The sequence below is a fragment of the Erpetoichthys calabaricus genome, chromosome 1 (genome assembly GCF_900747795.2).
Source record: "Erpetoichthys calabaricus chromosome 1, fErpCal1.3, whole genome shotgun sequence".
Taxonomy (NCBI): domain Eukaryota; kingdom Metazoa; phylum Chordata; class Cladistia; order Polypteriformes; family Polypteridae; genus Erpetoichthys; species Erpetoichthys calabaricus.
The window spans coordinates 76,515,000-76,534,170 of record NC_041394.2 but is presented as its reverse complement, the minus strand read 5'-3'; the positions used below and the strand labels follow the sequence as shown (position 1 = coordinate 76,534,170).

The 19,171-nt window shown below is 36.2% G+C and overlaps 1 protein-coding gene across 9 annotated transcripts in view; it reads left to right on the top strand.

Annotated features, from left to right (window-relative positions):
• plcb3 (phospholipase C, beta 3 (phosphatidylinositol-specific)) overlaps nucleotides 1-19,171 on the top strand; it is a 357,037-nt gene that overhangs the window by 125,876 nt on the left and 211,990 nt on the right. For 6 of the 9 annotated variants that reach the window (XM_051920124.1, XM_028802363.2, XM_051920121.1 and 3 more), the window contains exon 3: nucleotides 16,765-16,833. The exons of the other annotated variants lie outside the window; for them this stretch is intronic. In XM_051920124.1, coding sequence (XP_051776084.1) covers nucleotides 16,765-16,833 — 69 coding nt within the window. The remainder of the gene's footprint in view (nucleotides 1-16,764; nucleotides 16,834-19,171) is intronic. 9 annotated transcript variants of the gene reach the window in all.

The window sequence follows — 19,171 nt, the reverse complement described above, 5'->3', positions numbered from 1 at the left end:
TTGCCAAGCTGATAACGTTCTTTCTAATGATTTGTAATACCTTTATATTACACTGTTAGAGATACAGAGTGACCCTGGGTAACTTATTTATAGGCACCTGTTTATCTTAGAAGTGGATAACAGTCTCTTCCTTCTAGCCCATTAGTGTGTTTTACCAGCTGCTCTACATATGTCAACCAACTCTAGTATTTTAAACATGCACTTTAAGTTCTTCTATGGATCTGCTTAAAAGGAATGTGGTTTGGGGGGGGGGGGGGGGGGGCATACTGTCACCAGAGGCCCCAGATATCTGAATTAATTCTGGATATGTAGTTATAATTGGGCAAGACAGTCTGTTCTAATAAATAGTGAATGTATGGCCAGTTCAAGTGTCCCTTCTTTTAGCTCAAGATACCATCCACTTTAAATAGATAAATGGGCAGCCAGAAGATCTTGCATTAAGATATTTAATTAGGAACATTAGTTTATTGTCCAAGAATTGTTTTAAATTATAAAAAAATACATTATAACATCATTGCTAAGTGTTCCATTCCTTGTCTAATAAGAGCACAGATTGTACTGTATAGGTGATTCATATCTTTTTTACCAGTCCAAAGGTAGCCACGTGTACAGTAGTGGCACATTAATTAAGAAATGTCAAGTAGTGAGCACTGCATATGTGTAGGAGGCATGTTTTAAAACTGTTAATGAATGGGCATCATAAACAATAGATGGGTATGTAGCCTTTCAATGGGCTTCAAATGGAAGAATTTAAGAAGTCTGATACTCTGACATGTGATTTGATGCTTTGCTCCAATTGGCAACATTTACTCCATTGATTTGTAATGTTAACTTCACACACAAGCTTGGCAAACTCATTTTATAAATTGTTTAAACCCCATACAGAATCATCTGGTGATGGAGGCCTTTGAATAAGAACTGGGAGACTGAGCAAGTGTGCTCTGTGATGTTGATTTTAGGGAATCCATTCCCGGACGGGTTTATCCCTTCCCGGGAATTTGGGGATCCCGCATTTCATTCCCGGGAATCCTGGGCGCCCGGGATGACACAGTGCACGAGCATCTCACATGTGAATGGTTTTAGAACGACCGACACTTATTTTTAATAAAACTACTGCTATATGTCGACACAAATAAAAGACTAACCCTATCTACAAGCAGTTCATGCTGTCATATAAGTACATGTATCTTTAGTTGTGGTAATAAGAGCATAAAAAGCACAACGTCCTCACAGGTGGCGCAATGGTAGTGCCGCTGCTTTGCATTAAGGAGATTGTGGAAGATTGCGGGTTCACTTCCCGGTTCCTCCCTGTATGGATAGCGCTTTGAGTACTGAGAAACGCGCTATATAAATGTAATGAATTATTATTATTTTTATTATTAACGTGTCCAGCGTGTGGTCGTCCACGCTAGAGCGCACCTTCGTGCAGAAGTACGCCAGCCGCTGAGAAACACACTCTGCCTCCATTGAAGTAGGCGGCACAATCATCAGATACCGATACATTTGTTCTAAACAACGCCCGCGCTTGCCTTTGCTCTGAAACAGCGTCATTTCAGCTTTTACTCATGCATCCAGTTTCTTGTCATCATTCTGTGATGGCAAGTTTCTTGGCACAGATAATGCGGATGCAACAGACCGACGCATTGCAATTTCAAGTTGCTGTTCAAAGCTGTTGTCTGATGAAGTGCAAGCTGCAGCAATGGCACCACCTTAATTATTTTCAACTATAATTCTGTTATTTCTTGATCGATTTTTACACTTTTATACGCTATATATGCGAGCTTGGCCATTCCCATTTTCCCTGGAATTACAGCAGTTTCATTCCCGGGAATGCGGGAATGAAAAATGTCCGGGAATCCCGGGTTCCCAGTAATCGGGAGCCCGGGAATGGATTCCCTAGTTGATTTCTGCCTTGGTCTCTTTGCTGTGAGGTTACCCTGCGCCCCTGGAACTGAATTAAAACATTTTGATAATGAGTAGATGCATGACCTGTTAATCACAAACTCCCAATCCAAGAGCTATACTCTACTAATTAGAAGAATTCTCACAGTATTATTTACACATGCTATCAGAGTTAAAGGTCTCATTAGAAAAAAATGCCTTTTAAAGTCTAATGAATCCAATACCTGTTAAACAGTAGTTATAATGTTTTGAAATATTTTAATGTAACCAGATAAAAATAGTCTATTTCTAGTGTAGGTAGTTCATGTGTATTTTTAAACACGTCTGATTAAAATTTAAGTCTTCTCTTAGATATAATTTGTGACTCTTTTTTTGACAGAATAAAATACAAAACAATTCCTTATTGCTGATTGAGAATATATATATATCTAAAGACTACATTTCAAGGATCACAATACAATAATATAGTTGCTTAAATTTAAAATAAATAGAAATGTTTCAGCTGAAATTTAAGCAAAAAGAAACCCCTTTTTTACATTTTAAGTCAGTATTTAACGTTTAATAATTAAAAAAAAAAACAACTAAAGAAAAAATATCTGTTCAAATATACAATCAGAAATAAAGATAGCCCATAGAATAATACTTGAAGTCTCACTTTGTTGTAGTCCTTAAAGACTCAATTACTCCATTGAATACACTAAACTGCATAATTTTAGGCTGATTTTGTTATAAATGTTGAATGCTTCTATTTTGAGATATAAATATAATTTTCATTTTCTTTGCATCATATTGTAGTTTTTTGTGTATTAATTGTTTAACTGCTGTAAAATGCCACTAAAACTCTTGAAATAGATTTCTGTTTAACCTTGTGGTGCCCTGCATATCTGAGTCTGCGCAGCTATAGACAAATCTACACAGTAAATGCCTGCTGTGTTGCCAACCAAACAGTTTTAAAAAAGGCATAAGAATAATGTGTTATTTCTTAAAAGGTAAAGATATTAACTGTGCAGCCAGTACACTCAATAGGTAGTGACAAAGTCTTGGCTATTGACTCTCCAGAATGTTGGTTTGTGGTGAAAACTGACATTTGGGTTAGGTTGGGGGTTTGACAGAAATGGAATAGACAGCATTATGCTTGTTATTATGCTGTTTAAATTGTGCCAATATTGTGAAATTTCTGAAAACGAAACTGCATTAGTAAACATCACATTAAACTATGTAAAATACAAGAAGAGAATTCTAATTTTCTAAGCAGCCTTGATTATTTTTTATTTTTGTGTGACGAATGAGATGAGTGATCATGGTGAAATAAAAACTGCAAATTCAGGTAACAAAATTATTGAATATCAAACACACCCCTGCCATCACCTTCATAGGTATCACTGAAGTCAAGTTAGCAAAAAAAAAACAGATTTATAGAAGAACTGTGAATTTGTCTAGAGCAGTGTTTGCCAAACTCGGTCCAGGGTGCACACTGTGGCTGCAGGTTTTTGTTCCAACCAGCTTCTGTTTTTAATTGGACTCCTGGGCTAATTAAGTGATGTGTTATTTCCCAAGTTCTGTGTTTTGGGAACAATATAGAAATTAGAAAACTAAGTTTGGTAAAATATATATATATAATATACCAATCAGTTATATGGGAATAATGTATTTTTTTCTTTTTAACAATATTTTCATCTTGATTTTCATTCTACTTTTCTAGGTGTTCTAATTGTTTAATTAATCCATTATTTACTAATTAGTGGGTCAGATGCTAAAGTAATTGCAGCCTTTGATTATTCAGTGTTGTTTGCCTGGGTGTCTGCTCTGCTTATTTTTAATTGTCATTAATAAGATACAACGAAAAGGAAAAACTGCACAGAGAAAGGGCAAAATATAATGAAATAAACAAAAGATAGTTAAGCATTTAAATCTATAGCAAAAGCAGAAATATTTCTAAATGTCTTATAACTGTAAAAATCATGCTGTTGTGCTTTTCTGAATGTAGAATAAAAGAAAAATAATACCAGCTAATTAAATGAGATCAGTGTTATCGGGTGTTGTCACTGATTAGCAATCTGGTTGGAACAAAAATCTGCAACCACAGGGGGTCCCCAGGATTGAGTTTGGGAAAACTGGTCTAGAGTGACATGGCAGTTCTGCCCAGCTGTTTATGGAACCATCTGACTGCTTTTAAAATGTATTGGCTGCTGTTAACACTGCACCTTCATTTTAGGATCAACAAAATGTCTGTCTGTCATTATATAGTCCCTTTTAAATATTTTTATCCATTGTTTTACACTACCAACATGTGCAACATATATACTAGCACTTCTTCTTTCATTCTGAATTGGAAAAAGCTGCCTGAACAAATATAAATCTTTTACATTACTTTTATGTTGTTAGAGTGTGTATTCAAAAGAATCAAGAACAACACTTTTTAAAGTGCTTGCTTAATCTGGAAAGGTACAAAACTCCAAGGTAATATGAACAATTTGTTCATTATGTAAGCTGATTTCCTATTTAATTTAACACCTTCTCTTAATTAATAATAATAATAATTCATTACATTTATATAGCGCTTTTCTCAGTACTCAAAGCGCTATCCACACAGGGAGGAACCGGGAAGCGAACCCACCATCTTCCACAGTCTCCTTACTGCAAAGCAGCAGCACTACCACTTAACACCAGTGCAGCATTTTTCAAAGTGCTAATTCAGCAGTGGACATTAACACTTAAATTGAATAATAAACTTAACCACTTTTTTTGTAATTTAAATAAAATTCATGCTGTGGGAAGGGTATCACACTCTGATCTCTGGGGACTTCAGTGTGTGCAGCCTCTTTATTAACTGGCAACTACTTAATGTTGTTAACTGAACCTCCTGTACCTCTGCATTAATATTCAGTTGACTTGCTCTTTAAAAACTCTTCATTGTTTTGTTTCTGCTTTAACAGCAAGGTGTTGGTAACTAATTAGTAGTAATATTGTATTGCCAGTTTGATTTGTATTGTGATTTTTAAATTATTCTCTGTGTATTGTAATTCAGTATTTTGAATTTTGGGGGGATTTTAATATCATTTTTGTTAAAAACAAGTGAACCTTGCTTTAAACAAGTTTATGAAATGTGTCTCCAAAAATGTTGGTATCTTTTATACTATACTGTATTGTAGCTAGTAGTGCCAGTAGATTATTTTATTTATACTCACAAATGTTCAGTAAACCAGTAGCTGGGCCCAGCAGAATCTACTCGGGGCAAAGCTACGTGGTAGAAAGACTAAGAAGTCCCAGACTGTTAACGTGTGGAGTGGTTCTTCCAGAGGCTTATGAATGTCAGTAGACTGGAAGATGTTTGGATAGTCAGAAGAAGGTCATTTAACAACTTTGGAGTAAGAACTGGCTTACATTTTAAGGGCAGTGCCCTACAACACTGCACAGAGACAATGAATTAGATCACATAGATTCCTGGTTAGTCGATTCTGTTTCATGTGTAATCATGTGTCACCGCAATCATCTTTGAATATAATGTATGTAATGGTGCCACAATCAAGAATCTTAGATTTTTGTAATGGAAAAAGCAGATTTAAAAAACATTACATTTTTCACTTTTGCTTTTCTTTACCCCAGTATAGGTGGTGCTTATTTAGATCCTTATTATATATCATTCCTGAAAATAAATTTTTTGTTGCAAATTTTGATTCAAATTAAATGACACTGATCACATGTGCCTTAGATGGCAAAATTAAATTTTGAATATTCCACTGTTGGTTCAATAGGAACAGGTAATTATGTGAATGAAACACAGCCAAGCTTACAAATTTCACTAGATTACACATCATATTTTGTGAATCAGTTACAGAGCACAGGATTCTCTTTAGCTATGAAATAAAATTGTAAACAATTACTAAATTAAGAGTTTTGCAAGCATTATGTCTGCTTTATAATACAGATGAAAAAGGCTGAAGATTAATGTTATATTTGTATGATGTCTATCCACTGGAGAATACAGTACACATGTTTGCATGGATTTTATTTTTCATTTGGGATTCGTTTGGGTTAAGTAACTTACTTGCTCAGAGCCGTGCAGTCAGATGGAGGCAGGGGTTTAAAATCCATTGTTGCTTACACAATGTTGCCTACCTTTGAGGATCACAGTGCAGGGTACTGTAGTGCAATAGTTTCGTTTAGTCAGGAGAACAGGACATGGGTAATGAGAAGCTATTAGCAGTACTCTGCAGTTCTGTGGGTTGACTGTATTGTTCAAATTATTCAGTTACCCTGATAATCAATAAAAATACTGAGTATAGTAAAAGTTTAAGTCATGTCTCCGCTTACTGCAGAAATGTGGAAGAATGCAAACAAATCTTGTGCTACCTAAAACATGCTGAAACAGTATGTAGGAGATGCTAATTCTTCATGTTTGCAGTAGCAGGGAAAAGGCAAGCCAAAGGACATAGTCAATCACAATGAACAAGAGTATCACAATGGTGTGCCAAGAAGCAGTTCTTGAAACAGGTTTAATTCTCAAGAGGGGCACTTTTGTCCTTCTGGGTACTCTTGTTCCTTGTCACAGTTAGGTTATCAAGGGCTCTCAAAGCTGATCTGTGTGAGTGTCCCCTGAAAAGGGCTAGCCTCCGTACTAAGGATGGTTCCTGCCTTGTACCTCTTCTGCCAGGATAGACTATCTGTGATACTAACCAGGAAACGGCAGCTACAGAAAAAGAGTGGGAGCCCAACAGATTTTCTCATTTTGATGAATCTCTTTTTCCTGGATATCTTTTCCAAGTCTCAATATTCCTGAATGTTATTTATAAACCGCTAATAATGGAATCTGGGTGCATATCAACCACTCTGCAGCCTTGACAGATTTTAAATATATTGTAACACTTACAAATGATCCATTGACTGTGTTTAATTATATTATAAAATATTTCAATTGTGTACACTGCTATGGTGCATTTTATACAGTAAAAGCTTGTTGGCTGCTCATACTTTTTTTTAATAAATGAGTTGTTAGAATCCAATTGAGATTTATACTGTATCTTAGACATCAGCCTAGAAAGCATGTTTATTCCATGTTGCGGTTTCTGGCACTTAAATATCAGTCAGCAGGCTTTATGGGAAGCTGTGATTACAATAGGTTTGAAAACATTTCCAAATGAAAAGCACCAGAAGAGTGCACTGTAAATGAGTAAGCCTGAGCCTGTCGACACTTGATATCCCTGTGAATCATACTGCTGTTCCCCTGAAGGTCATCAATTTACTTGTGGATTTAGAACTGATTTCTGTGTTGGCCTATGCAGGTCAAGAGTGAACCTCTTTACTTTATTGTATTTATGTTTTTGCATAAAGAATTATTTCCATTTTTTGCTGCACATCACACATCAAGTCACATTGTCTCCAGCCTTTTTTTTATCAGTTTGTTATTGATATACCCTAAATGATGCCCAGTACCCTTCCCACAAGCAAAAAGAAGCTGGTAGCAGAGTCAAATTCAACAAAATGCATAGATGAAGAAGAGGAAAATAATTAGGTAACAAACACATCATACACATGGAGTGCCAATGGGCAAAAAATAGCAAGGTTTTCATTGTTGAAACTGAGGATCTCCAGAATTTTAATAATACACATTATTACCATACCATACCATTTTTATTTGTTAAGCGCTTAAAAAACACAGCATTACAACTGACCGAAGCGCTGTACAGTTAAAACAAGCAAGACTAAAAGCAAAATATTAAAAAAACAAACATTAAGAGAGAATTAAAACAGAGACACTAAAAAAACAGGTCAGGGGACCCAATAAAACAGAGAAATAGCAAAAAGCAAGTGGGAATAAGACAGGTTAAGAATTAAAAGCCAATGTGAAGAAGTGCGTTTTTAGGTGTGATTTGAATGTGGTGACTGAAGTGGCTTGCCTAACCACTAAAGGTAAGGAGTTCCAGAGCTTGGGTGCACAGACAGAAAAAGCCCTTTCACCACGAGCTTTAAAATGTGCCTTGGGAACGGTTAGGAGCAGCTGATCTGCGGATCTAAGAACACGAGGGGGATTGTGACGATGGAGCAAGACACTCAAGTAGGCAGGGGCTAGACCATTTAGTGCCTTATAGGTTAAGAGGAGTGAATTATTGAGTGAAATCTCAGCAGCATAGTGTGTTATTTGTTAGGTTTTTGTCTTTTGTCTTGAATTTTTGGATTCAAGTTTAAAAATATCAAGTTCACTATTTGGAAGCAATTTCAGGTAGGTCCGGTATAGACTGAGCAGACTCATAGGTTTATAAACTGAAACTTACATTTTTGTGCTGATTTACTGTGTAAGCTGGGTCAAGTTGCTTTATTTTCCTGTCATTCAATTGTATGGTAAGGGGTTTGTTTTGTAATTTTTCATAACATCATAAATACAGAATTTGTTGTAAAAGCTGCTTGTAAAGTGAAGAGTGAAAGAGAACACATACATTGCAGCATAGATAATTTTACATGCAAGTAAACTTGCTGTGATTAAGTAGGAAGCAGAATGCAATTTACAGTTTAAAGGCTGCCAGCTTGGCTGTGAGTTGTTTTGGCAAGGTGAAAAGCAAGAAGTGAGTTCTTGATTAACAACTCTGATCACCTCTTTGCTTCTTTGTTAGCATACCTGGCAATCCCTTGTGGGTTCTTCTTTTAGTCACTGACCACAGTATCTGTTATAACATGTTACATTTGCACATCTGTAGATTTTGCAAGTTGTTATTTGTGACATATTAATGACCTGCTATACCACAATAGTTAGGGTCCAATACCGTTTACCTGTACATTGTGATGAGTGTATGCAGAGCAAGTGCATATAGTATGTGGTTCTTATTGTTGACACTAACAACAAAAGTTTGATCTCGGCAAAATACAGGAAAAATTCTGTTACAACGAATATCTTCACAACAAAATTTTTATTACAACAAAGTATTTTTATGGTCCCAACAGTTTCCCCATATGACATGGGTCTATAGAAATCTCGTTACTACGAAATACATTCAGCAGATACTTTCATTACAATGAAGTGCCCAAAAGACCTTGAAATGCCTGAATGAATCATGCACAGAGCAGTTAGTTCTGTGATCACAGCTCGGTTGTGCACAACGGTCCCCAAACAGAAACACTGTAATTTTTTTTTTCTTTCTTCAAACTTTCCTCGTTCTGTTTTTTTTTTTTTTTTTTGCTGTTTTTGTTTTCGGTAGTTTTCAGTGATACCTTTTGCTTATTGCTTGTCAACATTTGAAAAACTTCCATTGGAATTTAACTCATTGTCACCCTCCTATAGAAACGGCATACACAAATAAATGCTAACAGTTCATATTAGAAGAAAAAACTCAATTGCGGCAAAAAGAAAAAAGACGTTACCAGTGAATTCGGAATTTCGCCATCGACACTGTCAACTTTCTTGAAAGACGGAGCAAAAAAAGAAGAAAAATCTTGTGTTGCAAATGTATGTGAACTTCTGTATTTGAAGATGTCGAAAAAGCCGTTTTTATGTGATTCAGTGATGCTTGTTCAAGAAACATTCCTATTAATGCGGCACTCATTCAAGAAAATGTGAGGTTTCTAAACTCTCTTGGGACCTCCCACAACTGGACAACCCGCCGAAGAGCATCCCAAAGTGCGCTTACCGCATCTGTGGAAGACTGTTTATATGTTGCCAAGGCAACAGCAGGCTCACAGCTCTGCTGTGTCTCTCCGCCAAAGCAAACTCAATGGGTGATGCAAGGAACATTGTAAATGCAAGGCTGACTGCTGTGTCTGTTTATAGGAGAGTGGCAGATCCCGCTACAATAAATAACCCTGCTGTTCCTGTTTCAAGATGAATAAAGCTGGTTTTGGTAAATTACTGAGACTAAGCCTCGTGTTTTTGGGGGTGCAAGACAGGGACTTATAGCGCGACCCCATTCTTTTAGGATTTGCTTCTATGGCACCTCACTGCACCGCTGTGAGCCTGCTGTTGCCCTGCCCTGGCAACGGACAAACAATTTTACACAGACGCAGCAATCACGCTTCGGGACGCACTTCAGCGTGACATTCCCATTGGGTGGGGAGATCCCAAAAGAGTTCAGAAACCTCACAATATGAAGAAGAAGAAAAGGATGATTCAGCTTCTGATTGATAACTGTGCTGCCCACAACATACTTCCACATTTAGATAATGTTCGTGTTGAATTCCTCAGAATCTCATTACAACAAAATTTTCATTACAACGAAATATTTTTTAGGTCTCGGGCAGTTCATTGTAACGGAATTTTACATGTAATTGTATTTCTCATATTATTACTTTGAAATCATTTGGTTGTTGTTTTTTTTTTCCTGGCGCTTCCTGACACACAAGTACAAGAGAGCACCCACATATTATATACATTTTGACACATTCTCATACCTAGATGTGCAATATGTCAAGCTTTTAGGGTCTCCCCCTTATTTTTGGCCCTCTAGACCTGAAACCCCTCATTTCTAGGTCATTTTTGGACCATATTTTGTGCAGGAAATCACACCCTTATGATAAAGATTGAACCTATCGGTGTCTCCAGCAAAAATTATCAGAAGGGCTTGAAGTTGTGCATGCCACATCAACTGACCCTAGGGGTTCACTCCTTGATGGGATTACAAGGGTCAAAGTTACACCTAAATAGGAAACTTAAAAAAAAAAAATGGGGATTGGTATTATAGGCATGTGGAGTGTCATTTTATGTTATTTCAAGGTTGCTGTGTGGTGCCCGGGTTGCTTGAAGCTGGCATTACCTCCTTGAACCTGGGACATTGATGAACATAAAACAAGATATACTAGGCAGTGTGGACACACAATACAGAAAGGGTAGGTGCAGATATGCAAAGGACTTTTATCAAAAATTCAAGCAAATCCTTGTTCATCCATAAATAAAGTGCAGAGCAGTCCAGTCTATAAATAAATAATCTTCAATACAGTGATGCTCCAATTGATTGGCTGCTGATCTAAATTGGCCAGTTTCACTACAAAAGACTTGATCACAAAAAAAAATTTTTTTTTAGCATCTGCCTTTCTAAGCTTTATGGTTGTTTTAGTAATTTATGGTAATGTGTTCTTCCTTTTATGCAACGTATAACAGTAGTTGAACTAGTACACATTTTCCTGTAAACAGAGAGCAGCAAGGCAGACTCTACCAGAGAGAGAGAGAAGATTAGAATATTAGTCTATACATTAAAGAAAGTGGAGTAATAAATAGAGAAAAGAAGAATAAGAGGAGTCGTTCTTTGCAACTAGACAAGCAGCAAGAAAACATACTTTAATGAATTTGGACCTTTCTATTTTGGCCTCTAATTAAAACAGACGCTGCTTCTCTGAGTTTAGACAGTGAGCGAGCTTGTGTTTAGTACAGCAGCTCACATTTTCGTTTAGAAAAAGAAGAGATGAAGAATTTGAAGTTTCTGCTTTGTAAACAATAGGCTTGTTAGCATACCAGCAAAAGTTGTTTATTTTGCTTGTAAATTTGTTTAAAATATTAGCCATGAATCTTCTTGATAAATATCTTATGAACATTTGAAAGATTTGCAGATTTTTCAAAGGTTTGTACTGTGTTTATTGTTTGTGTGTGTCAAATAGTATAAGTTTTGATTAGAAACAAGTACTAAATAATTACGTGGTAATCCATATGTGTAATTACACCTCAAGCATTAGGAATGTTTGGCTAGTACACTGTTAAGAAAAAAAAACTGTATAAATATAGTAATATATGATGACAGATGAAGCATAATGCTAGATAATGATGGACACTGCATGTAATGGTGGGACAGATACTTAAAATCTTGCCAGCTAGCATATTTTTTAGTGGCTAACATGTGCCTTATGATATGATGCAAAACTTAGACTTAACTGCTTACAGGGAATCCAGAAGTGAAATTAGAAGACTGTACCACGTCATTTCTTAATGGTGGCAAGATGACTGTCCACTCCAGGGTGCTTTGGGAAAGAGGAAAAAAAGAAAAATGCCAGCCTGTTATCTGCTTTGAACTGCTTGCTAGATGAATGGAAAGAATGAAGAGAAGTGAGGCTTCTTTGACTTAGACTTTACATGGGGTAAACCATTGTAGAAAATACATTTCCAAAGTAGGCATCCATATTAGGCATAACAAAGTGCACTGGTTTGCTGAATACGCTTACTCCTCCTGAAATGTGATGTTCAATTTCATTTAGCAGGGATTTATAAAAAAAAAACTATGTTCCATTCAGCATGCATGTGTTCATGATGAATGTGTATGTTTCCTAAAGAGTTCTTAGTGTTGCACTTTGGAGCTGCTTAGAAAAAACAAAGTATGCCTTGGGATATCTGATGATTAGTCGTTCAAGAGAGAGTTGATTTAGGATCACTAGCTAGTTCAGTAGGTATATATTGCTGTCGAAGTGTTATTTACACACAGATTTTGATTTTTGGGGAGAGGGAGATAAGCTAAGACTGCAAACATCAAATGCACTCCAGGTGAGATTTCATAGTAGTTGCTACTGATCATCTTCGACCATTTGCATTTCAGGCCCTCAGTTGGGGCAAAATTCTTTGTTTGCCACAGATTTGTTTAATCTTTGTAAGTGTTCAAGTTAGTGTTGCAAAACTCCAAACTCTAACTATGCTACATTCCAAAAATATTTGAAGCCATCATTTTGAATTTGCACGTTACCTTGAGAAACTTGCCTCTAGGAAATTATGAAGGAGATAGTTATTAAAAATAAAATTGGACATTCTAATTTATAAAAATAATGAAAAAACAAGTATAAAGTACACTGTTCTGAAATTGTGAGATCATTGATGCTAACCTGTATGGTAGCTTTAGGTGGTTCAGTGAAGTTGCTTATCTGCAACTCTGAAATATACTTCAAAACTGGGCCCTGTTTACTTTCCCAGAATACTTCATTGTGGGAATAAAATGGAAAAATGAAGAAATTCTAGGGACTGTATGTAAAGATTACTAAGGCATTTTTTAATATCAAAATCTACAGTATTTGCTGGTCTTGACTATTATATGAGCAGATGCCTTGCCAATATTAGGTAAATAATGTTATGTTTCCGTTTTAAGTGAAATGTATGTGTCTAACTCACCCCAAAGCCATAAATCACAGATGTGAAGGCACAGTGCGTTTGCCATTGAGGAAACTAATGACAGGAACCCGATAAGCTTCTCACAGAAGCAGAAAAACACATTTCCCCTTTGCTATCAAGGTCGATTCTGTGCAGCCACATAATTAGGAAGCGTACTTTAACCTAACTGCAGGGGGGTATCAACGAAACCATGGTCTCATGAAATCAGTTTTGCTTTTGCAAAATACTGGCTTCCAGTATAGTTACTTTTTAAAAAACTTTTAACCATTTTTTAGCTTGTAAAATATCATTTCATCAGTTATCAAAGGCATTTAATTTATGTCAATGTTGCAGGGGTCTGAAGTTTATCCCAACATCACTTGGCACAAAACAGGAACGGTGCCCATCCATCACAGGGCACACTCACACACATACCTATGCCTTCTATGTGTTTTTTCGTAGAGAAGATATATGCTAAAATAGACTTGTTTTTATTTAATTTACTCATGGACAGAAAGTGGTTAAAATGGTAAAAATAAGAATGGAATTTCTGTGCATTTTATGTTAGCTTACAATATGAAAGACTTTGAAGAAGATCAAATGGATTAGAGCTAACAAATGGGTAAGCCATGCCCCACCAGCCAAGTCAGGGTTGTTTAATTTCAGTTTAACACCAGTCTGCTGTGTTAATATCACAGCGTGTTGCTTCTATTTGTGAAAGGTTAAGAGGTGGCCCGTTCTTTGTGGATTCATGTCTTGCATTTGATGTTGCCAGTACCCTGTATTGGAGTAAGTGCATTAAGCAAATGGATGAATCCATTGAAGTTTCATTTCTGGCAGAACAATTGTAGTACCAATAGTTTAAAAATACTGAAAGTAATTGGTTGCTGTGATCATACCTGAAGGCAACTTTTTGATTTCAATTTATGATCATTGTGATGACCCTCAGCTTTGTAGCTGATTAGAAAATATATTGTAGATACCAAGTTCACAACAAGAAAGCAAGATAGTCTAGAAAAATTAATGGAATTGTATCTATTAAACAGTTTTTGTTTTTACCAGTGGCACACAAACAAAACCACAAGAAAGATCCTTCTATCCATCCAGATGTCTGGTCAGATCTTAACTTAGTACTGATCAGAAGACAGAGAAAATTTAATACAAAATTTGCTTTCTTGTTCTTAGTTTTGATTTCTTTAATGCAAAAAATGTAATTGGCACAAATATGTAAAGTAAGCTAAATATGTTACAACTGAAACATTTTGAATGAAAGCACTAAATGTGTTATAGTTTAGTCCCTTTTATCTATTAAGATATTAATAAAATATGTATGTTAGCAGTTAATAGTTTTGGACTTAACACAAATGCTACATAGAAAATTCAATTGTGATTACTTTAAGAAAGATGTACATAGAGGCTGTATTTATATATAAAAAAAAAAAAATTAAACCCCAATTATTACATCGGGCTTTTTTTATTTTATTGGGTTACAGTGTGGAATCCTAGCACATTCACATAGACTTTTTTTGTTGTTGCCTTTTAGGTGAAACATTCTCTAATATTAATTATAGCTCCATAAGTACTCTCAAGTCAGTATGTGGCAACAGCACCTTTGTAAAAAAGTTAATTTATATTTCTCTTATGTTAACATCTGCACTACCTTTTCCCCCATTTTTTCCCCATTCCTCTTCTCAAATTAGTTCCATCTCCCACCGTTTGAACAAGGGACCACTGGCAAACAATAATTGTCCATCTTTACCTGATTTTTAACAACTGCATTAAGAGCCAGGCTTTGACTGGACGAGCCAAAATCATTGACTTCCTAGTTTGTTTTTTCTTTTTTCTCTTTTTCTGTCACAAGTTTAGCAAGACCTCGCACAGAAGTAGTCTCCACCATGCTTCAGGCTGGTATGGAGTTTTCAGGAAGGATCACAGTGTCACATTTTCACCTGACATAATGTTTGGCCTTCCATATGGTTTTAGTATCTTGTGGCACAAGGTTCTTGAAATTTAGTACAGTACACTCTGTTCAATAACAGCTTTCCTCTTGTCATGCACTTAGATGCACTTTTCTGTTAGGCACCTAGTCAGTAATGGCTTTATGCAGTTCTCCAATGTTATCCTTAGAGGACTAAACTATTATATGGTTTTTGGTGGCTTCCCTGAAATGTGACTTGCATTTCAAAACCTGAAAATCTGTAACACCAGATCTTGTTCATAATCCAAGAGAGCCGACTTGCCAAATTCCCACCTCTTCCTTGTATTGTCGATAAAGAAATTCTCCACGGTGACCACAAACACCACATCAACAATAATGCTAAAACTAATTGTAAACTCTCTTTTCACATAGGGAAGTTGCGCACTGCAATAGCTACTTTTTATGGAGAGCATATCTCCTCACCCTCCTCAACTTAATGCTTCACCGAGACATCTCTTATTTGTAGTGAATTGGCTGCTCATATTGACATGACATAAAAATGCTACACTTTTGCATATCATTAATTTGAAGCTTGACTGTTTAAACTCCAAAGTATCAGGATAAAGAGGCACCTGGGCAGTGAAAACTGCAATTTAAATTTACGTTTCTATGTGTTCTAATATTTGTATGTTGTAAACAATTCATCCTTGTGGTAAGTGTTGAAGCCTTACAGGTCCAGGAGACAGTATCTAAATCATCGTTCAGACTCCCTCTGTGCTTTTAAATTCACCATGGAATTCTATGTCTCTTTATATATTGTGCTATATAGCTAAGGCTGCTGTAGTTTGATATTTATTATAGTATTGATCAGAAGAAGAGTTATTTTTACAAATGCTAATTAGGACTCTGGGACATTACTGTGCCTGCTAAATATTTGGAGGTAAAAAAACACAGCCTTGTAGATGCAAAGCTGAAAAATGACCCATTCTGATCGTTGCACAGACTAGTACGGTGACTCACATCTCGTTGTTTACCATGCCTGTGGTCTACTGGTGTAGCATATACACCTTTGTTAATTGTACTGTATGTTGTCAACTGGAACCTAAATTATTGAATAACAATGTGAAGCCTCCTTTGTAAAGTGGGAGGTTGTGGGTGGGCTATGGGGCACTGACCAGTATTAGGAGTAGCTATGAATGTGTGAACATTGTGGGCCAATACTCTTTACATCACTTATCTCAATATATTCTATTTAGTGTACTCATGGATCACTAGCAGGCAGTGTTACCTGGTAGGCACATTGTTTTCTGTCACCCCAATCCTAGAAGTAATTCTCTGAGAAATGGTAAATATCATTTCCCCAATAGATGATTGTAAAATGAGAGCAAGACCCACAGCCAATGAGAGAAACAATTGGATAAGTAGGTTTAAAGTTAACAAGTAAAGGTAGTTAGTTATCCACTTCAGGATATTCCTTATAGATCTGCTTTGTAATATCCATCCAGACCTTACTTTGTAAAACGAAGAACAAAATAATAATATAAGTCATATACATTGTCTGACTCTATATAACTAATATAGCAATAACAACAAAAAAGCATTAAACACCTTCACTTTTTAAGATAAGTGAAACACATGACTCTCTATAGTTCATTTCCTTCTGCGTCTCTGATTTATACCATATGACCATATGGTAATGGTCATTGTCTGTTAAAGGTCAGATCCATTTAGTAAAGAGATTACTAATAAAACATTGTCTTTCCCTTTTTCTTGCCTGCCAGCTTCACCTGTCTACAGTATATTGTACCTGGGTAACACTGTCAAATTATGGCTGCTTTTTGAAGCCTCTGCCCTTGTCCCAAGGGGGCTAACTCGAATGTCTTTTTTTGTATTTCAACAGGAGGTTGACCTGCTAGACATCAGTCATATAAGAGACACAAGAACCGGAAAATATGCCAAAGTTCCCAAGGTAAGTGGCATTGTTTATATCCTATGTTTTTAAGAATACTTTGAAAAATCCATGGAGACAAAACTTCACTAGATAATGGAAAGGTTGTGAAAAAGCAACAGTGTGTGACATGAAAACAGCTCAGTATAATAAACCATTTTAACAAAATAGTGAAGCAGATGTTGATTTAAGATAGTCATGTCCCTGATTGTCCAAATTTAAAAAATAACTAAGAACCATAATGTATGTTGGTGAATAAATGGCAGATATAAATTGAATTTACAAAGTAAATGTGTTAGTGTTATTGATTAAAACTGTGTTTGATGTTTTTTCTTTCAATTTATCTGGCCCCACATGACCTTAGATTTTATTATGAGTTCTGATAATGAATGACTTTATTAAGTCAAGAGCACATAGTGTGTTTTCAAATACTGTGTCCTTTTAACACAGCATAACATTCTCAAACCTTTTAATCCATTGTAAAGTCAGAGAACATCCCAGCAGCATTAGGTACAAGGATTAAAAATATCCACAGAGGATATTTTTAATTTCAGCTCATGCACACATGTACTGCATCTACAGGTTGTTGAAGCCATCTGCTGCATGCCCATGACATCTTTGAATACCTACATTCCTGTCTTTCAAGTGGACACCCTGAATGAGAATGTTGCATTTATGTGTGTGTAGTGTGTGTGTGTGTGTGTACGTGTGTGTGTGTGTGTACGTGTGCGTGTGTGTTTTAATGGTTCAGGAGACCAGACATTGAGAGACACATCTTCAGCAAAGAAGAGAGAAGGCTTATTCTTAGGGCATCTTTTCTATACAATTTCCATTATGGGGTCTACAGAGAGGATCCTAAATAAGACTGCTAAGTCACAGGAGCACCAGCCAAATTGCACTTTTTTCGAAGTTCAATAATGAATAATCAGGTTTGTGATGTAGGTGTTGGAAACCAATGATATGATCACAATACTTAAGAAATGCACAAATACATCTCAATTAAAGTATGTGCACATGTTCCCTCACCTCATACATTTTTGTTCAGATTTTATGTTTACTTTGACATACTGTATCAGTAAAAAAAAAAATTGCAAAAATGAAGTAAAGAATGTGAGCTACACTGTGGTTAGCATTGGTGCTCACTGAATTACTGTCATGACTTTAAATCTAAGGCCACATTGTTGTCCATGTGGAATTTCCACACTCTTCCTGTATCATGGGCTTCCTCTAGCTACTGCAGTTCTTTCTCCCAAATCCCTAAAGGTGTGTGTGATAAGTTAGCTGGCAATTCCAAATTGGCCCTGAGGGTGTATGTTATGTGTGGTGCGATAGACTGGTAAACTGTCCAAGAGAGACTCGGCACCCAGTAAACCCAAATTGGTATAAGTGTGTTTTGAGAATGTTATTTTAGGTGACATAGCATAAATAAGTGATTGTGGTCTGTAAAATCCTGACATCTGCTGGGTGTTTTGCTGTATCGCATGGGAAAGAAAATGCATTGGCCTGCGTATCTGGTATCCATCCAGTAGTATCACAAGTTCAGATGATACTTGTGTAAGGTTAAACTTACAAGTGGTCATAATAAAATCTTCATTGTTTCATGTAATTAAGAATGGATTAAATTAGTGCATCATCCATCCATCCATCCATTTTCCAACCCGCTGAATCCGAACACAGGGTCACGGGGGTCTGCTGGAGACAATCCCAGCCAACACAGGGCACAAGGCAGGAACCAATCCCGGGCAGGGTGTCAACCCACCGCAGGACATACACAAACACACCCACACGCCAAGCACACATAGGGCCAATTTAGAATCGCCAATCCACCTAACCTACATGTCTTTATTGGTAAGTAATGAAGCTAAATAAATATTGCCATCAAAGATGACATTAAGGATGTTTCCAAAATTTTATAATAGTATAATATGTCCTAAAGAGACTACTCACTAAACACGTTCAAGTTTTTTTTGGTAAAATGTTGATTGTGTGACATGTTTTCATTATAAATGTAGATTAAAATGGAATATTAGCATGCAACACTTGCTCAGTCTGGCTGCAATAAGGTGAATTATTATTATTATTATGAGTTAAATTAGTTATTTAAAAGGGAATTGTATCATATGTGCTGTTTTTGAGAAAGTTAATGCATTCAGTTATGACAGGCTGAAACTAGCATCCATTGTATGTTAATTTTATTTGATTTCTTCCTGACACTAAGATAATTGGCAAAGGTGAAAATGCATAGTGCTAGTGTTCAAAAGTTTGCAATTACCCATTAATTTTATTGTTTTTGATAGTAACTGATACTTTTAGGTAGGTACCAATAAATTGATTTTAAAACACAGCCAAGACTTTGCTA